Consider the following 16,705-nt stretch of genomic DNA (forward strand, 5'->3'; position numbering starts at 1 on the left):
GTCTGCAGGTAGCTGCCCGGGTTCCTCTGCTGGTGATGCTGCCTTCACGTTAAACTGTAAACGTGGTTTCAGGAAGTGACTACAGTGTAAATCTACTGCTTTGTTTCTTATGATTCACTGATCAGATGAAGTGGCTGAGATCGATGTCGAACTCCTCCTTCAGTCTGATGTGTGATCTTTAAGCGATTACAGTGATACGAACTCATCCTGTATGTCTGAGCTGAGGTCATAATGAAACGTCTTAGATTTAAACTGCCAGAACAAAATGGGCCAAATGTGCATAAAAGCACTGGATTCTTATTTCCAGTTGGATCTCTTCCATCCTCAGACCAAATGAGCGTTAGATGTCTAGTGGAAATGAAAGCACATGGAGTCGTCGTCCCCGCATTTCATTCATGGTGAGGACAGAGATGAAAAACCATGTTTCAGGTGGATGTTACATGTTTGAGCTCAAACATCCCTGTGACGACCATGCAGCTCTCTCAGGATTACAGTGACTCATAGCGCCACCTGCTGTCATGGAGGACAAACTGCTGCGGCCGTTTCTGAGACAATCCTCAGTCACAGCAATCATGATGTGTTCTCTCTTTTTTGTATTTGTGAGTGGTGCTGTGTTTGGGTCACAACCTGATAGACATATGCTGTATTTGTCTAATAGGCACGTTTCACATTTGCAAAACAAACTGCATTGTTAATCGTGCTATTTTATTTGCAAACCACACTGTGAGCTGCATGTCAAAGTTTTGGCAGGAAAACGTCTCCATCATCCCATCAGAGCTGCGCTACACGGAAGAACTACTTCCTTTTCATCCAGATAGTTTCTTGAGGGGATGAACTGTGGTCAGAGGGTCTCATTATGACTGTCTCTGTCTCTGCAGACACATCATGACCGAGCTCATTGAAACGGAGCGGCTGTATGTGGAGGAACTGCAGAGCATCATGGAGGTACTGTATTTCTTGTGACTCTTGGATTTTCTTAACTGTTTTGCATAATGTCGTGTCTCACATGCATGCAAAATAGCTGCAGCCCTGCACCGTCTGCTTGGATTTGTTTCTGCTCTACGTTGCTCTTTTGAATGTTTAGCGTGCCCTTTTATTTTAACACATTAAATAATCATTTCAGTCAAATACCTCTTCATTGCCCTCAGCTTGTTGTGCCAAAACAGCAGCAAGAACCTTTGGGAAAGTAATGTTAGTGTCATTTCATAGTTGCTCATTGTTGGTTTTAGCGCTGTGACGCATTTATAGATAATGAAGCAACAAAAACTAGCGTTTATGAGTCACATTAACATGGTAGTAAATTATATTTACATGTACTGTACGCAGGCTTATCTGTACTTTGCTGTTTGTTTTCTTTCTGGCCACAGGTGTCCATCTGTGGATCAGATCCGACACGATTTAAAAACATCTCTTTAGCTTGTTGTTCTCGAGCTGAGATGATCGTGATGTTTTGCTGTTGTGGCTAATTTTGGTAAATTCTGCTTCTGTTTTTCTTCTCAGGGTTATTTTGCTGAGATGAACAACGCTGAGCTCAGCCACCTCATCCCTCCGTTGCTGGAGAACAAAAGGGACGTGTTGTTTGGCAACCTGCCGGAGATTTATGAGTTTCACAACAGGTAGGGGAAATGATTTAGAGCATTGCCCGGTCATGTACACTGATATGAGTAATGAACAGAGTGGGCTGTATTATCAGGTACACATCTGGACAGAGGTGTGACTCGATCTAACAGGAAGTTTCAGAGAGCAGCTGGAACGAACCGTTGCTACCGTCCTCCACAGTTAAAGCAGTGGCTGTTTGTATTCATGTCCTCCACAGCTACAACAGTCTCTTTCAGTGTTCTTCTCTCCATGAATGAGAGGTACAGGACTTCTACATGTCCAGGGATCCTTGTAATCACTTCCATTCTGAAGCACAATGCTGCAACTTTCCAACAATCACTGTGGAAAAAACCCACAGAAATATGACTTCATGCAACTTCACATCTTCCTCTGGTTCAGTGGCAGCAAACTGAAGCCAAGAGATCAGCCTGTCCTGACTTTTAGACACCAGCAAGGGTCAGAGTCTGGAAACAGTGCATTCAACAGCTTCCACAGCGCCATCACTGGGCTTTCTCTTGGATTCACCAGGTCTAAAGACTTCTCCGAACGCTTCGTGGTCTCCAGAACCAAGTCAAGTTTAGCTGAGAGTTTTAGGCCGTGTGACAAGTTGTTGAATCTGTTTACATCTGTGTATCCAAGAACAACTAAAGCGTCTGATGTTGTTTTATCTTCTGCGTTTGTTCATGACTTACCTGCAGGACGTTCCTCATGGAGCTGGAGAACTGTGCAGAGAAACCAGAGCTGGTGGGAACCTGTTTTCTGAAAAGAGTGAGTCGCTGCACAGTGACCAGATTAAAACTTTTTCTGCCACATCTGTTGAATATTTTGGGGCTCAAAGCTTAAATGTTAATGCGCTGTTATATCATACGTGTTTTTTTTAAGCTTAACAAACGTAACAAAACAAAAACAGGTCATGTTGCTGCACTCTTCTAAGAGTCAGAGCTCAAAGTATGAACAGACCATGAATCAGTCGTTGGCAGGAGGTTTCCCCAGCAGCTGTCATCAGAGCTGATGAATCCTCTGACTCCATCAGTCGTGTGGTATCACATCATGGACATCTTGAAGCAAGCTGCAATGCTTTCACATTGTGACATGCTGGGGAAAAAGAAAGAACCTGTCCTGTGCTTCTTTAATGAGCAGAGCATCAGACTGTTGTTGGTGTTACGTTTAATGAGCCACTGGTGGGTTTAAATCAGGTTCCAGTCAGGACTAGGATTTCCACTGGGTCCTGTTTCAGATCAGAGGCTCACTAAACATAATGAAGGCAGAACATATACCTGACTCCACAAATTCACACTGTGAACATGGATTTAACAAGAAACAGGTTTGCATACGTTATTATAACGTTTGCTCCATGACGGTGTTTTAATCAAAGGAGCAGAATTAGATGAAGCCTAGCAGCCAGCGATGAGCCAACACTGAGACTTTAGGGTCCAGCAGAGGCCAAAAGGGCCGAAAGCTGAGATGAGTGAAGTCCCTCCTTTCACTCGGACATGTTTTTGTGTTGGCAGAAAGAAGAGCTTCAGGTGTATGAGAAGTACTGTCAGAACAAACCTCGCTCTGAAGTGCTCTGGAGGCAGTGTGGAGACAGCCTCTTCTTCCAGGTAACACACACACACACACACACACACACACACACACAACAGGCAGCTTTACCTTGTCCAGGGTCACGGAGCAGCTGACATTCAGCATCTGGGATTTAGTCAGCCGGTGCTTTCTTCTGACCAGACGGTTGGAGGTCATGAGGAGGTTCTGCCCGTTCTGTTGCTGTCCCATTTAAAGGCCTTTATTATACACAGATACACATTCATGTTGTTGAGGGGTCCATTAGAACACGTCTGAAACTCACTGTTTTAACGTGTCTCGTTAAAGCCCACCTCCTGTAGGCACAGTCTGCTCTGATTGGTCAGCTGGAGATGTAGTCCTACCAGAAGCAGCTGTAGTGAGGAAAGAACGGTGGACTGCAGGAGGTTGAGCATCCTTTGTTTGAGGGCGTCAGACTCACCGAGGGGAGGGCTTTTTAATCAGGGTAGTCAGAGAGGCTCATCAAAGCAGCACAGAAGATCTTTGGTTGCCCTCTCTGATGGACATTTACGCCTCCCGCTGCCTCAGTCGGGCAAGAAACATCATCAAGGACACATCCCAAATTCACAAATTGAATTTCCCTTCTGGGATAAATAAAGTATTTTTCATTTCCTTTCATCCTGGGTCCCACGTGTCTGACCTGTTGCCCTCGGCCAGGTGCGACAGGTGCATCAGGACAAAAACCAACAGACTAAAAAACTGTTTTTTCTCAAAGCGAGAACCAGTCTGAGCCACCACAAACACTGATAGGGTCCATTCCCACCACCGGTCCTGTGAATCCACTCACAGGTGTTCTGTCAGTTTGCAGTAAGTCACATGTTCTCAGGTGTAATCTACCACAGCATCTGTCAGGTGCCTCCACTGCTGCTGTAAATACTCACAGCTTTAGATCCATTTTATTCCTACTGTCACTTATTTATTTTTATATATATACACCTCTCGGCTCCACAAACGTCTGGTTTTTATCTTTATCAGTTTGTTTATAATTTCTAGCTGTTCTTTGCACACAGCTACGTTGCACTTTTTTGGTATAATGACGTTAAAGGATTGTGACTCTGATGTGCTAGATGGTGACGTAGATCAGTAACAGAAGACCAGTCTGGACTTCAGATCAGGTGTTCCAGGCACGTATGGAGAGCATGACTTCCTTTAGCGTGGAGTTTGGTGTTTACATGCACAAACAAACACATAGTCACAGCCTAAAGGATGAATAACTTGGGCTCTTCCACCTGACACAGCGGCGTTAACAGGTTCAACCTAACAGGCTGCGTTTGTCCCATCCTGATGGAGAGCTTTTGCTGTTTGTCTCAACAGGAGTGCCAGAAGAAGCTGGACCACAAACTGTCTCTGGATGCCTACCTGCTGAAGCCCGTCCAGAGGATCACCAAATACCAGCTCATGCTAAAGGTGCACACGTCAGCACACGCAGACACGCCAAACATTGAAATGCTGTGAGCCGTGACGCGGTGTGTTCGCTTGCTCTGGTTGAGCAGCTTGTGTGGCTACAAGACGTTATTAAACATTACAGAAATGTTGTGGGACCAGTCTGTGAGTACATTACGTATTATTTAGTGCAATTATCCGGCTAATTGGTTTAGCCTGTTCAGCTCATTTTCCTCCAGGGAAGCAGCTAAAGGCTCCTTTTTGAGCCGAGAGTGTCACAATGATTGTTTTTCACAGTGGGCGTGAGAGTTAAACCGATGGAGGTTAAACATCCAATCAGGAAGCCATCTGCATCCTTCAGCCCTTCATCATGGCCAAATGATCACTAAGTGTAACTCCTACACTCACTGTGCTGCAGCACACTGTTTAGGAATATGTTTTTAAATGAGTAGGTTTTGTACAGCCTGACGTCTACATCAGATGATAGGATGCATCGTCCTTTATGTAACATAATAATATGAAATATAGCACGAGGTACAATCAACAGTTACACAGAGGATGCTGCTGCTGTACGTCATGGTGTGTGTTCAGAAAATAATTAAGCCAGATGTCGCTGTAATTTAAAGGTCGGTTTAAATTAGCAGCTGAAGTGATTTCCTCGATCATGTGACGTCATGGAAACTGTTCAAGTTGTGGACAGAAGCTCTTTGGAACAGATCTAACCGGTTCACTTCCTAAACAAGTTATTCCACAAAGACATCAATAGATGTGATGTTCTTTCTGGTAAAAGGAAGTGTTCTCCATTTCTTCTTTCTCATCAGTTTTCTTTATCTAAATGGTAGAAATCATTGCAAAACATTTCGTCTTCTGTCAGTTTCCACCTTTACTAACAGACATTGTTTAAAGAGGGTCAAATGTCTGCTTTTCAGAATATGTCAAAGCTGCCATCAGTTTGCATGTTAAAATCCAGGCTGCCTGAGGTCCATGAGGTCCATGAGGTCCACGCTCAGGTTCTCCATGTGCTCAACTTGATTGGAAACGATTTGTTTAACGCCGTCATTAATGAGCTCCACGTAGAAGCACAAGCTGGGTTTTATAGAGATGCAGAGAAAGAACCAAAAAATGTGATATAAAGTTTGAAGAAGAATTTTCAGAACAACAAAGTTGAAGTGCAGATGAGGAGCGAGTGTTTCATTTGTCTTCTGTGGGTGAGCTCAGGTTCTGCTGGATTTCTCCTCCTTCCTGCTTCACTTCATGCTTCAGCTTTCTACTTTTACCTTCTCATGAAAGATGAAAGAAGCCACCAGGAATGAGACACACAGTGTGACCGTTGTGGCTTCTTCAGGTGCAGCGAGTCCCTGTGTAGCGCCACCCTGTGGTGTGGGTGAAGGAACAGCTGCTGACTGGACGTCTCTGGCACACCACACAATTCAAAGTCATTTCAAAAGCAAACCTTTTACATTTTCAGCCCTGAAAGCTTCTCCGTCATCATCCGAGCGTCCTGTCAGGGTTTGTCCACTCGGCCACTTGTGTGTCACGGATGGCATTTTACCTCTTCTCCTCCTTCTCACCTTCCACGGCTCGAGGCTCTAGAGGAGGATATGAGAAATACTGATGCAGGTCAAGACCTCACGGTGTTATAAAGAGAAATCCAACCGTTCACCGTGAGCAGTCCTCAGCAACAGCGGGAAGGAAAGACGGGAAGAAGCCTCTGCCAGGAGCAGACTCTGAGTCGGCTGATGTGGGCAGCAGTGGCAGGTCGTAGACGCCCAGAGCCGGAGAGGACACGGTGTTAATGACATGCACAGGTGGAATATGAATGCACAGGAGGTGAGGGGCTCAAAGCAGCGTAACTAAGGGATAGTTCAGGGTCACCTGAGTTTATAAACTGAAGTGCTCGTCTGTAAAGCAGAGAGGTCAGCCTTATGAACCCAGACTGGTTCTGATAGCCTGACAGCTGAAGATTCTGACTCATACTCTGTTCTCAGAAGCTCTAGAAGTTCTAGAAACCATAAGTTGGCGTGCACTCTGAGAGGAAAGCGTTGTGGTGGGACAACACGGTCCAGTGAGGTCTTTAAGATGCGGCTTTAAAATTCTATTCTGGATGTTTCAGGGAGTCGCTGAAGAAAAGCTAACATGGACAAATATGGTCTCTTCTGTTGGTTACTGCCAGAACAGCATTTTGGATCAGCTGGAGGTTTTTATCAGAGAGTTATTCCAACGTCCTGATAACAAGGAGCTACAACAGCCCAGCCAAGAAGTAACACTGACTGATCATCTCTGAGACTCGCTGCTCTGATTCTGACTGTAGAGGTGAAAGCAGGCCGTCCTGGAAACATGTTTTATGTGACAGTTAAAGGACATGTCCGGGTCAAAAATACCCAAGGTTCCTCATTGTCATACTGGAGACCCCGTCCAGGTGCTGGAAATCTAAATGTCTAAATAATTCTAAGAACAAATACAGAAGACATGAACTCAGTGCCTCAATCTGTACACAAGTCTCGTTCTCTCTTCCTTTAAGCTCTTTGGTGTTTCTGTGTTTGTTCTTGCTGTTCTCCTTCATGCTCTCATGCTTTACTAACGCCTCCAATCCATGTCCTCCTCCTCTGTGTCCAACAGGAGATGTTAAAGTGCAGTAAGGGTCAGGGGATGGCGGAGCTGGAGGAGGCCTTGGCCACCATGCTGGACATCATCAAGTCTGTCAACGACTCCATGCACCAGATCGCCATCACTGGCTTTGAGGTGAGAGAGCTGAAATGTCTGGTGTCTCCTGATCAGTTACACAAACTCATGATCAGTGGGTGCTGCCTGGACTTCACCTCCCAGGTCTGCTGACGTGACTCCTACACTCACACAGAGCTGGCATTCTGTGTCACAGCCATAGAAGTACGATCAGGGTTCCAGATTAAATAGTTTTCTTACATATAAACCTCTGGCATCAAGGCTCTGCTGTCCTCGTTGTTGTTAACATGTGTGTCATAAGATCTAAAGGGTTTCTAAGGCCTTCTGAAAAACTGTCTCACAAAGAATATTAACAGATATTCAAACTGTTCCACTTTTGGAAAATTATCCTGAAGTGGTGCAGATTTCAAACCACTGCCATTTGTTTCTGGACCCAGAAACTTCAGACCAAGAGCAAAGACTTGATGCAGCAGGAGTCTGCAGGAGGGCCACAGTTTTATCACAGGATCTACAGGTAGCTCTGCAGCTGTTGGTGTCAAAGTCCATGAGTCTGAGATCAGAAAGACGTTGATCTGAGCTGCACGGGAGGCGAGCCAGCAACAAGCCTCTGCTGTCCAAAACCAACACAGGAGCCAAAATACAGTTTTGCCAGCAAACATTCAGGCAAAGAGCAGGCCTTCTGGGAAAAAACATCTCGCCTCTGAAGGGATTCTGCACCAGGAGACGAGCTGGTGAGCGCTGTGAGCTCTGTCTCTGCCTTTACATGGACCAGCGGGCAAACTAAGGAATTTATTGCATGTTTATCTTCTTAGTTCAAACAGATGGGAGCTGGCTCAGTGATCACAGCGCTCAGACGTGGTCGTAAATCAGCTCTCCATAGAACACTTCTCTTCAGCCTTGATAAGTTGTGAAGTGTGTGAGATATGTGCCTTATTTTGGGTTTTCATGTCTGACTCCAAACCTCCAGGATTGTTTGTCTCAGCACCAGGATGTGTGACATCGATCAGGGATCCTCCTGTTAATCATCCCTTCTACGCTATTGTTAGTAATAACATTGTTTTTGTCCCTTTTCTGAAAGCGAGTCAATAAACGCGGCTGTTTGGTCATTATCAGAGCTCGGCCTCTTTCCTGGGGTGGGTTTAATGTTCAGCCTGATCAAGGACAAGAATGAACCTTTTGACGTGTCAGAAAGTTGCAGATCTGTTGCACAAACCGTCCTCGTGCTGCCTCGTTGTTCCTGAGAAACTCCCTCTGTGTGGTTTTTACAATATAACCGCTGAAGCTGTGGCCTTGGATCAAACCTCCTGCATCACACCGGCAGCTTTTTCTTTCTCTGTGCGACGCGACTGTAAGACCGTATGAAGGTTCATTGGTTTCAGAGCAGAGCATCATGGTGAGAATGCATTTACTCTGTTTAGAAATGAAAGCTTGACTCAGATATTCTCAGACATGCATTTTTTGTTCCAAACGCTGCGTCTGAACAGTCGTGAGGAACGATAGCTTCTAGGTCTTCTGGGAAGTACTGAGTCTGTCCACAGCTTCAAGTCAGAACCTCATCATTTATTAACCAACTTTCTTTGAGGTGACGCCACTATTAGTCAGAGGGTTGGTTAATACATCACTGAACACTGAGAACTTGTGATTTTATCGTGTTTTTGGCCTCCAGCACCATTTCAAAGACTTCATCACCACAGAGAAAATGGAGGTTTCCTGTCACGGTGTGGTTCTGTTGGAATGGAAGTCAGTGTGTCGAACTCGTCACAGACATTTACAGCAGCATCACCTTCTGCCTCCACAAACTACTGAATTACATGAATAATGCTCAAATCAATGCTAAATTATATAATAAAAAACTTTTGGCTCCAGAGAATCTGTGGTCATAGCTGGAGAACAAAACGATGGTCGGTGGTCACACAACAAACACAACGTCTACGGCTTCTGTTTGTTTGTTATCTGGTTTAAACATGAAATACTGCAATTCTGTGTCTCCTAAACCCTATTTATAAAATATAAAACTGCAACTTGTGAAAGAACAGATCCTCATTGTAAATGTAGATGAACTTTTTCACACTGAACACATCAGCGCCGACAGAAATCTGCTGTCAAAGCGAATCTGTCTGCATCAGTCGCACTCAACAGCCCATTCAAATACAGTTTTTAGGTTTATCTTACAATATTTTATTGAAATTAATAATGTTTTACTCTGCAAATATGAGTACTACCCATTTCAGTAAGGGTACGAGCTGCTGGAAGACGGGCTTTAAGAAAAATCCAGCGACATCCGTCATGTTCAGATTCCACATGGTGTCCTCTGAGTGTGAAGGAAGTGGATCCAACTGGACGTGTGCTGCTCACACAAGCGCTGAAGCAGCTTCGTGGACATGAAACAGTGCTGTTTGCTGTCATACTTGTAATAATCTGACTGTGTTCATGTTCACAGGGAAACCTGAGCGAGTTGGGGAAGCTGCTGATGCAAGGATCCTTTAATGTGTGGACCGATCACAAGAAAGGCCACAGCAAGGTGAAGCCCACACTCCAGCTGCTTTATCAGAGGCCTTTAGTACCTCGAGGACGCCGTGCCTTTCATTTCAGCGTCAGGCATTTGAACAGAACAAATCACACATACTTTGCATTTTTGCTGCACATTTGTGGATTCTTGGACGTTTACTCAGCAGCCAGGCGGCCGCGGCTGTTCATGTTCAGACTATTCATTTGTGTTGTGAAAGAAATAAAAGAACATGTTTCAGAAAAATATCAAAGAAAAATGCAGAGTTGTTGTAGTTCATCTGACAGAATGAAAGTCTATCCTGGTCTGGGTTTGGGTTCAGTGCTCTGAACACATACATGGTGCGTCGCTTCAGACTCGCTGCTGCTGGTCTTTAGAGTCGCATCTCTAAACCACAAGGGGTAAAACTGTTGGGATGGGCAAAGACTTAACAGCATTTCACAGTCCAGTTCACAGGTCCTGCTAACTGATGAATCCCAGATTGGTGGCAGTACCAGAACCTGGAGAGCATTGCAGTGTGAATGCTGTTGTGTTGCATCTTCCAGCATGAGATCAGGGTTTATGGCTGAGAAGCAGCTCAGTGACCATCCCCTTTATTTTCCACTGTTCAGCGTCTGGCTGTGTGCTCGTCGCTGCACTGGTTTAAACGGGGACAACAGTAAAACATTTCAGTTTGGGGAAATGCAGTTACTACCAACATGAGAGTCATGTCATGGATGTTCTGAATGGCCTCAGTCTGTATCGGTGTAACGCCAGCTTCATTTGTCAGTGTCACTGGAATGCTTATGAAGAATGAAGCGAGAGACACGCAGACAGAACTAATGATGGTTTCCTGGTTGCAGGTGAAGGACCTGGCCAGGTTTAAGCCCATGCAGAGGCACCTGTTTCTCTATGACAAGATGCTGCTGTTCTGTAAGAAGCGAGAAGAGACCTCAGATGGACACGAGAAGACTCCGTCCTACAGCTTCAAACACTCACTCAAGGTCAGACTTCTTCTTCTTGGCCTGCCTTTGGGTTTGGTGCGTTGCTCAGGTTATGAACTCTGTAGCTGGAAGCTTTCTAACGGTTTATAGCAGTTAACCCTGTTCAGGACTTTCATGTTTCCATACGTAGAAGGTCCTTCAGGGTCCATCGGACCCCAAGAAAGAATATGTGCAAAATAATTGTTGGTATTCATGACAGACTTTTATATTATGTTGAATACATTCTCTGATTAGTTGACATATTTTTGTTTTTTTTTAGTGCATGACTAAAGTCCCTCTTTTTATATTGAAAAAAAAATCTTCAAAAACAAAAACAACAGCCGTCACTTAAACCAAACGGTCTGAGGAAGAACAACCCAGAAGTCCTGAACAGGGTTAGAGGAGTCCCTGTCTTCCAGCTACATACTAAACTCCTGACTACTCATGTTTAGGTTGTCTGCTGGCCAAGATGCTCTCAGCTGAATGTGTCTCTTAATTAGTGGTTCCCTGTGGAGGTTCTGATGGCGCTGCCGGGCTGGTTTGCACACCAGTGGAGACAGTTTCACACTAAGTTATGGTGTCAGTAAGCCGGAATATGCAGCAATGCTCCAGCCTGGACAGGGAGGAAGACTACGATCAAGTCAGTGTCCATATAAACGGGTCGGTCATTAAAACCACAGCAGAGGTGAAAGCTGTAACACTGATCATCTCGTTACAATGCAACGTTCTCCTGGAGAACCCTGGGTCCAGACCGAACTCTCCACCTCATGGCAATACTTCCCATTGGCCTCGTCTAGCAGGACAGTTTGGTCCGTCCCAGCTCAAAAAGCAGCTGAGGATCTGTTTAAGGAACACAACAAAGAGCTCAAGGTGTTGACTCAGCTCCAAACTGCCCAGATTCCACAACAAGGCTGATGTCAATGTGCTGCTGCCAAACACCACAGGACACCTCCAGAGGTCACACGTGAACGTCTGGCCTCAGAGCTGCTTTGGCAACACAAGGCTGACCTCCACAGCGTTCGGGAGGCAGGTTTCAGTGACGCATTACTTCACAGAGATGCATTTGTAATTTCAACTGTCTGCACATACGATGAATTTTGATGAGAACGATGAATGTAAACATAACGGCACTTTTTAAAACATTGAAAAGAATGAACTCAAAAAAACAAAACGTCGCAGCTGCAGTTAAGAAATTATTGCAATAGAAGAGAATGGTGGGATCTTTGGGGTAGAGCCTCAAGCTTAAAGGAGGAAAGCCTGTTGCTTCAGTCCGTCACACGACAACGCAGTGAGAAAGAGGCGATCTTTACATTCAGACAGCAAGTGGATGGAGGTGCACTACAGTTTGCCCCCAACGTGATGCAAAGCTCTGCATTAGCTACCAGCTCACACAGCAAACAGCTCGGCCGTCTTCTCATTCTGTCAGCCGGCTGTTAGTTGGACGGCTGTGAAATAATGTAAAAGTGTTGTTACCATCGTTTTAGGTCATTGTTGATTTCCTTGCTGTGGTATTTGTAACCATTGTGTGGTTGCACACATGCATGGTTCCTGTTGCATGCTGGCTGCTACCGCGCCCCTACAGCCGCTGGTCCGACTGTATTCTCAGCTTGATGATTTGACAAACAGGACTGTACTGGGAGTCTTCGAGGTGTCGTTTGATTTCCTCTGTGCTTGATAACAGTGTGATTTCTGAATATGACAGGGTGTGTTTGTAGATTTTATATGAATCAACTGACAAAAGACCAAAGCCTTTTCTTTAATGATGTGTGTCATGTTTTATGTTATTACTCTAATTTATCAGACTGTTTTATTCTTGGTCACTCACAGGCAGACAGAAGTCCTCCGTACTGGTCTTAGCAATATGCTACATTCTCCAGAAAATTGTGACTTTTGCTGCATTTTATTGACCAATGAAGTCGATATTGCTAATGCTAATGCTAATGCTAATGCCAATGCTAATATGCTCCTCGGTGCCCAGATCTGTTCGGCTCCATGCTCCGGTTTAAGTTGAAGTAAAACATTTCCACTCACTAAATGTTGCATACTGACATGTAAAGAGGAACTGGAGCTGCTATGAATAAATACAAAGCTTTTTCAGTTTCAGATTCCAGTAAGTTCAGTTAAATTTTGCTTCCTACATTCTAGAAATACCATTTTATTACAAACAATGTGTTCCTGCTTCACTTAGTACTTGTTAAATAGCACTACGTCGTTGGTGACACCCTGCCGGGTTTTTTATTCCAACTCTGTGGCATCGTCACACCTTCAAATAGTTCACCTCATATGAGGAGACTGTGCCTCGAAGTCGACAGCGCACCACAGCCAACTGACCGCTGGCAGAGCCGGGAAAGAAAGCCCGTTTGTGGAGGTTCTGGACGACTTTGTGTGTCATTGTGGTCGACTCGAGTCCAATGAGGCCCAAAGTTGATTCTGTTCTGTAGCTTCCTGCTCATTGTTTTTAAACAGGAAGTGAGCAGACAGCAGAGGACAGAGAGGTGCCTTACTGGAAAACAACATGAACCATATGATCTGTCTTATGAGCCAGTCAACAAGGGATATCTCACTGATCTAACTTGTGTGTTGGAACGATTCATTATTTTTCTCTGTCATGTTTCCGTCCAGATGAGCGCCGTGGGGATCACAGAGAACGTCAAAGGCGACAGCAAGAAGTTTGAGGTGTGGTACAACGGCAGAGAGGAAGTTTACATCATCCAGGTGTGTTGATGCAACCAGAATGAGACGAAGCTTCATCTGTGCATGGATGCATTTTGTTCTGCTTTCACTACATTTCAGAGAAAACATATCGTTCCACATCAGTAGATTAAACCAGTGGTTCCTCACATCTGACTGGTGGGATCCTTTTTCACATTTTAGATGTTTATTTGTTAGCAGCAGCTCCACCAAAGACATATTTCCCGTTCTTTTTTTTTCTTTTCTTTTCTTTTCTTTTTTAGTTGAGATTAAATAAGTTTTTCAGGAACACAGGAGAGAAAACTGAAAGTCCATAAAACCAAACAGAGGTTTCTATAGCAGATTATAAATTCTCTACTTTCCTAATTCAGTCATCATCTCACAACCATGAAGATGTTTTCCAGGGACCTCATACTGAGGTTGGATATATACAAATAAACACATAAAGAAGCTCAAGCAGCTACATCAGCACCTGCCTGTAAATCAGTCCATCAGTCACACCAACCTGTTCATGACCCCTCTGAACCCCGAGCAGCTTTGTTTCTGTCACCAATGTCACATTTTTACTGGCTGTGGGCTCCTTATCTCTGCATGATGAAGCCCTGCACCTCTATTAAAACACCATGGATAGAAGTAGACAGAACCCCCAATATCCTCTGGACAGTGTGACACAGGCAGGAAGCAGAAAGTATTTATTGACAATGACCGTTTAAAAAACCCCAAACTACTGAATCAACGTTAAATGCCCCAGTGCCACCAGGTGCTACCAGTACCTAAAAACCAGTGGCTCTCCGTACTACATGTAGATGTTTTACCATTATTATACTACTATATACTACTGCTGTACTATACTCTACTCTGCTATACTATACGATACTATGCTATGCTATGCTATGCTATGCTATGCTATACTGTACTGTACTGTACTGTACTGTACTGTACTATAGTATACTATACTATACTATACTATACCATAGTATGCTATACTATGCTATACTATGCTATGCTATGCTATGCTATGCTATGCTATACATTTTAATTGTATTTCCATGTGTGTCTCTTATCTTCGCAGCTCTGTTGTACAGTGTCTGTATTTGGTTGACAGCTGAGTCACTTTTTTCCTGAATCTTTTTGACATATGAATAAATAAGACACGTAGAGCAACATAGAGCAAAAGTATTTTAGTGAAATATCATAATTTTAAGGTTAGATTTTGTTCAGTTCTCTGAACAGCATGTCAGGGATGATTAAAGGAAAGTTTAATTCCTGCTGTTTTTACAGTTTTGGCCTCTGATAATCGGGGTTCAGAGGATTAACATGTCGTAGCTTTAATTTAACGACGTGCTACTTTGCTGATAATTCTGTGTTTTGGTCAAAGTCAGACTGTGAATAGTTCTGGAGTGTCTGGTCCTTACATAAGTCATGAAGATGGCATCGATGTGCCTAAAAACTATCTGTTTAACCCTCCTGTTGTCTTTGGGCTCAGTTTGACCCCATTCTCTGTTTAACATCTGTAACTAAGTCATTGACAGAATTCTTCCAGTTTGATTTAAAGGGCTATTTACACATAAACTTGGGTAACAACTTTAGTCATGATATCTTCTGGAGGTTTAAATTGCTGATCAGATGGAACCCAAGGACAAAGGATGTCAGTAAATCTGAAGATAAAAGGAAGTTAAAGAAGCTGAAAAACTGGTTCTATCAAATAAAATACATTCACAGGCAAATAGAGCTAAAACAAAAGCAGTCATTAGTTTGACCCCTGATCTGATGACTGTTGTGGTGTTCCTGTTGGGAAGCTGTCCTCCAGCCCTGCTCTGGGGGGCAGTGTTGCACCACGTAGCTCCTCCACCAACCAGCTTCTCTCAGATTCACAGCATTAAGCATTAAGAGGCTGCTGTTGCATATGCGTATATGTGTTTGATTTATGTTTGTGTATATGTGTGTGCGTCTCCCTCCCCAGGCTCCCTCCATGGATGTGAAGAATATGTGGGTGTCAGAGATACGTAAAGTTCTTACAGGCCAGCTGGAAGCATGCAGAGGTATGTACACACACCTTTGCACCCGAGAATATCGCTCTGCTTTTGTTTCCCACAAACTTACTTCAGTGCCAACTTGCAGAAGAAGGAGAGGAATTTGTTTGCATGCATCCATTCATCTGCTGGCTGCTATGAGAGCAGTATGCACCCTATGTGATGTCCTACTTTCTATACAAGGCATCATTTCTAACCGTGCATTAGTTGGTTCATAGTTCTATAATTCCAAACACTTGTCTGTCAGACACACAGCAGTTATTCCCACTTCTTATTCATGCATATACTGTTTGATTATGTATTTTTTGCTGTGGCATGCTGAGGCTCCATCACTGTTTCCTGCAGCAACAACAGTTGCTTCGTGTTGCCGTGAACTTTTCTTGTCAGCGCCGCTATCTGTCAACACATCGACACGTCCTTCGCTGCAATCTGGACATCGGCTTGTCAAGCTATAATTGCATCACACAATTATAACCGCAGGCTATTTAGCATTGGAGTTGTCATAAAGACACAAACGCATGACAACATGTGGGATACTTACAGCCAGACAGAGTCGTTTTCTACATCACTGCTGACACTTGGTGCAGGTCACAGCGTCGGCTCTGAAGCTTTGTCTCAACAGAAGGTCATATGTTCACACCTGAGTTCTATTTGGAGGCGTTGTACGTGCAGCAAGAATAAACTGTGTTAACCAGTTTAGTCTTACACCTCTGTAAACATGGGAGGAAGCAAACCAGAGAACGATCCAAATTAAAGTCTCAAGACATCCTGCCTTTTCTGCTGCATTCAATGGCAACTGGGGATTTCTGGTATCTGAAGACGAAAAGTCAAAGTAAATGCCCAAAAAAATCAGATTATTTAAAAGTCATTGCCAAGAAACAGCAGCCTACACAGTAAACGTCCCACGTCTCTACTTTTAAAGAGGCTAACGTCTAAAACATGAGACAACACACCTGTTGTAGCTTCACAGTAGCTCTGAAACGGCCTGATTGAGCAGTTTCCTCTGAATGGATCCATAATTTGCTAAATGAAGATGATGCCGACACATGAAACCTGAAACTAGCAAGTAAGACAATGGACGAGTTCAGAATGAGTCTTCTGAGGGAACAAACCAACGTGTTGGGTCGACCTCTCATCAGCGTCTAAACCATCTGACTCCTGGTTGTAAATGGAGGAGTCTCCCCCTGCTGGCTGCTGGGCAGAATGCAGGTTTAAAGCATCTATTATGTGTGTAGAGATGATGAATAAACACACAACCACAAACA

The 16,705-nt window shown here is 44.1% G+C and overlaps 1 protein-coding gene across 1 annotated transcript in view; it reads left to right on the forward strand.

Annotated features, from left to right (window-relative positions):
• mcf2l2 (MCF.2 cell line derived transforming sequence-like 2) overlaps positions 1–16,705 on the forward strand; it is a 93,432-nt gene that overhangs the window by 41,186 nt on the left and 35,541 nt on the right. The window contains exons 16-25 of the mRNA XM_008279299.1: positions 879–945; positions 1,501–1,616; positions 2,298–2,367; positions 3,111–3,203; positions 4,498–4,590; positions 7,186–7,308; positions 9,689–9,769; positions 10,597–10,737; positions 13,339–13,431; positions 15,371–15,449. Coding sequence (XP_008277521.1) covers positions 879–945; positions 1,501–1,616; positions 2,298–2,367; positions 3,111–3,203; positions 4,498–4,590; positions 7,186–7,308; positions 9,689–9,769; positions 10,597–10,737; positions 13,339–13,431; positions 15,371–15,449 — 956 coding nt within the window. The remainder of the gene's footprint in view (positions 1–878; positions 946–1,500; positions 1,617–2,297; positions 2,368–3,110; positions 3,204–4,497; positions 4,591–7,185; positions 7,309–9,688; positions 9,770–10,596; positions 10,738–13,338; positions 13,432–15,370; positions 15,450–16,705) is intronic.

Source organism: Stegastes partitus, unplaced genomic scaffold (genome assembly GCF_000690725.1).
Source record: "Stegastes partitus isolate 25-593 unplaced genomic scaffold, Stegastes_partitus-1.0.2 Scaffold153, whole genome shotgun sequence".
Classification (NCBI taxonomy): Eukaryota; Metazoa; Chordata; class Actinopteri; family Pomacentridae; genus Stegastes; species Stegastes partitus.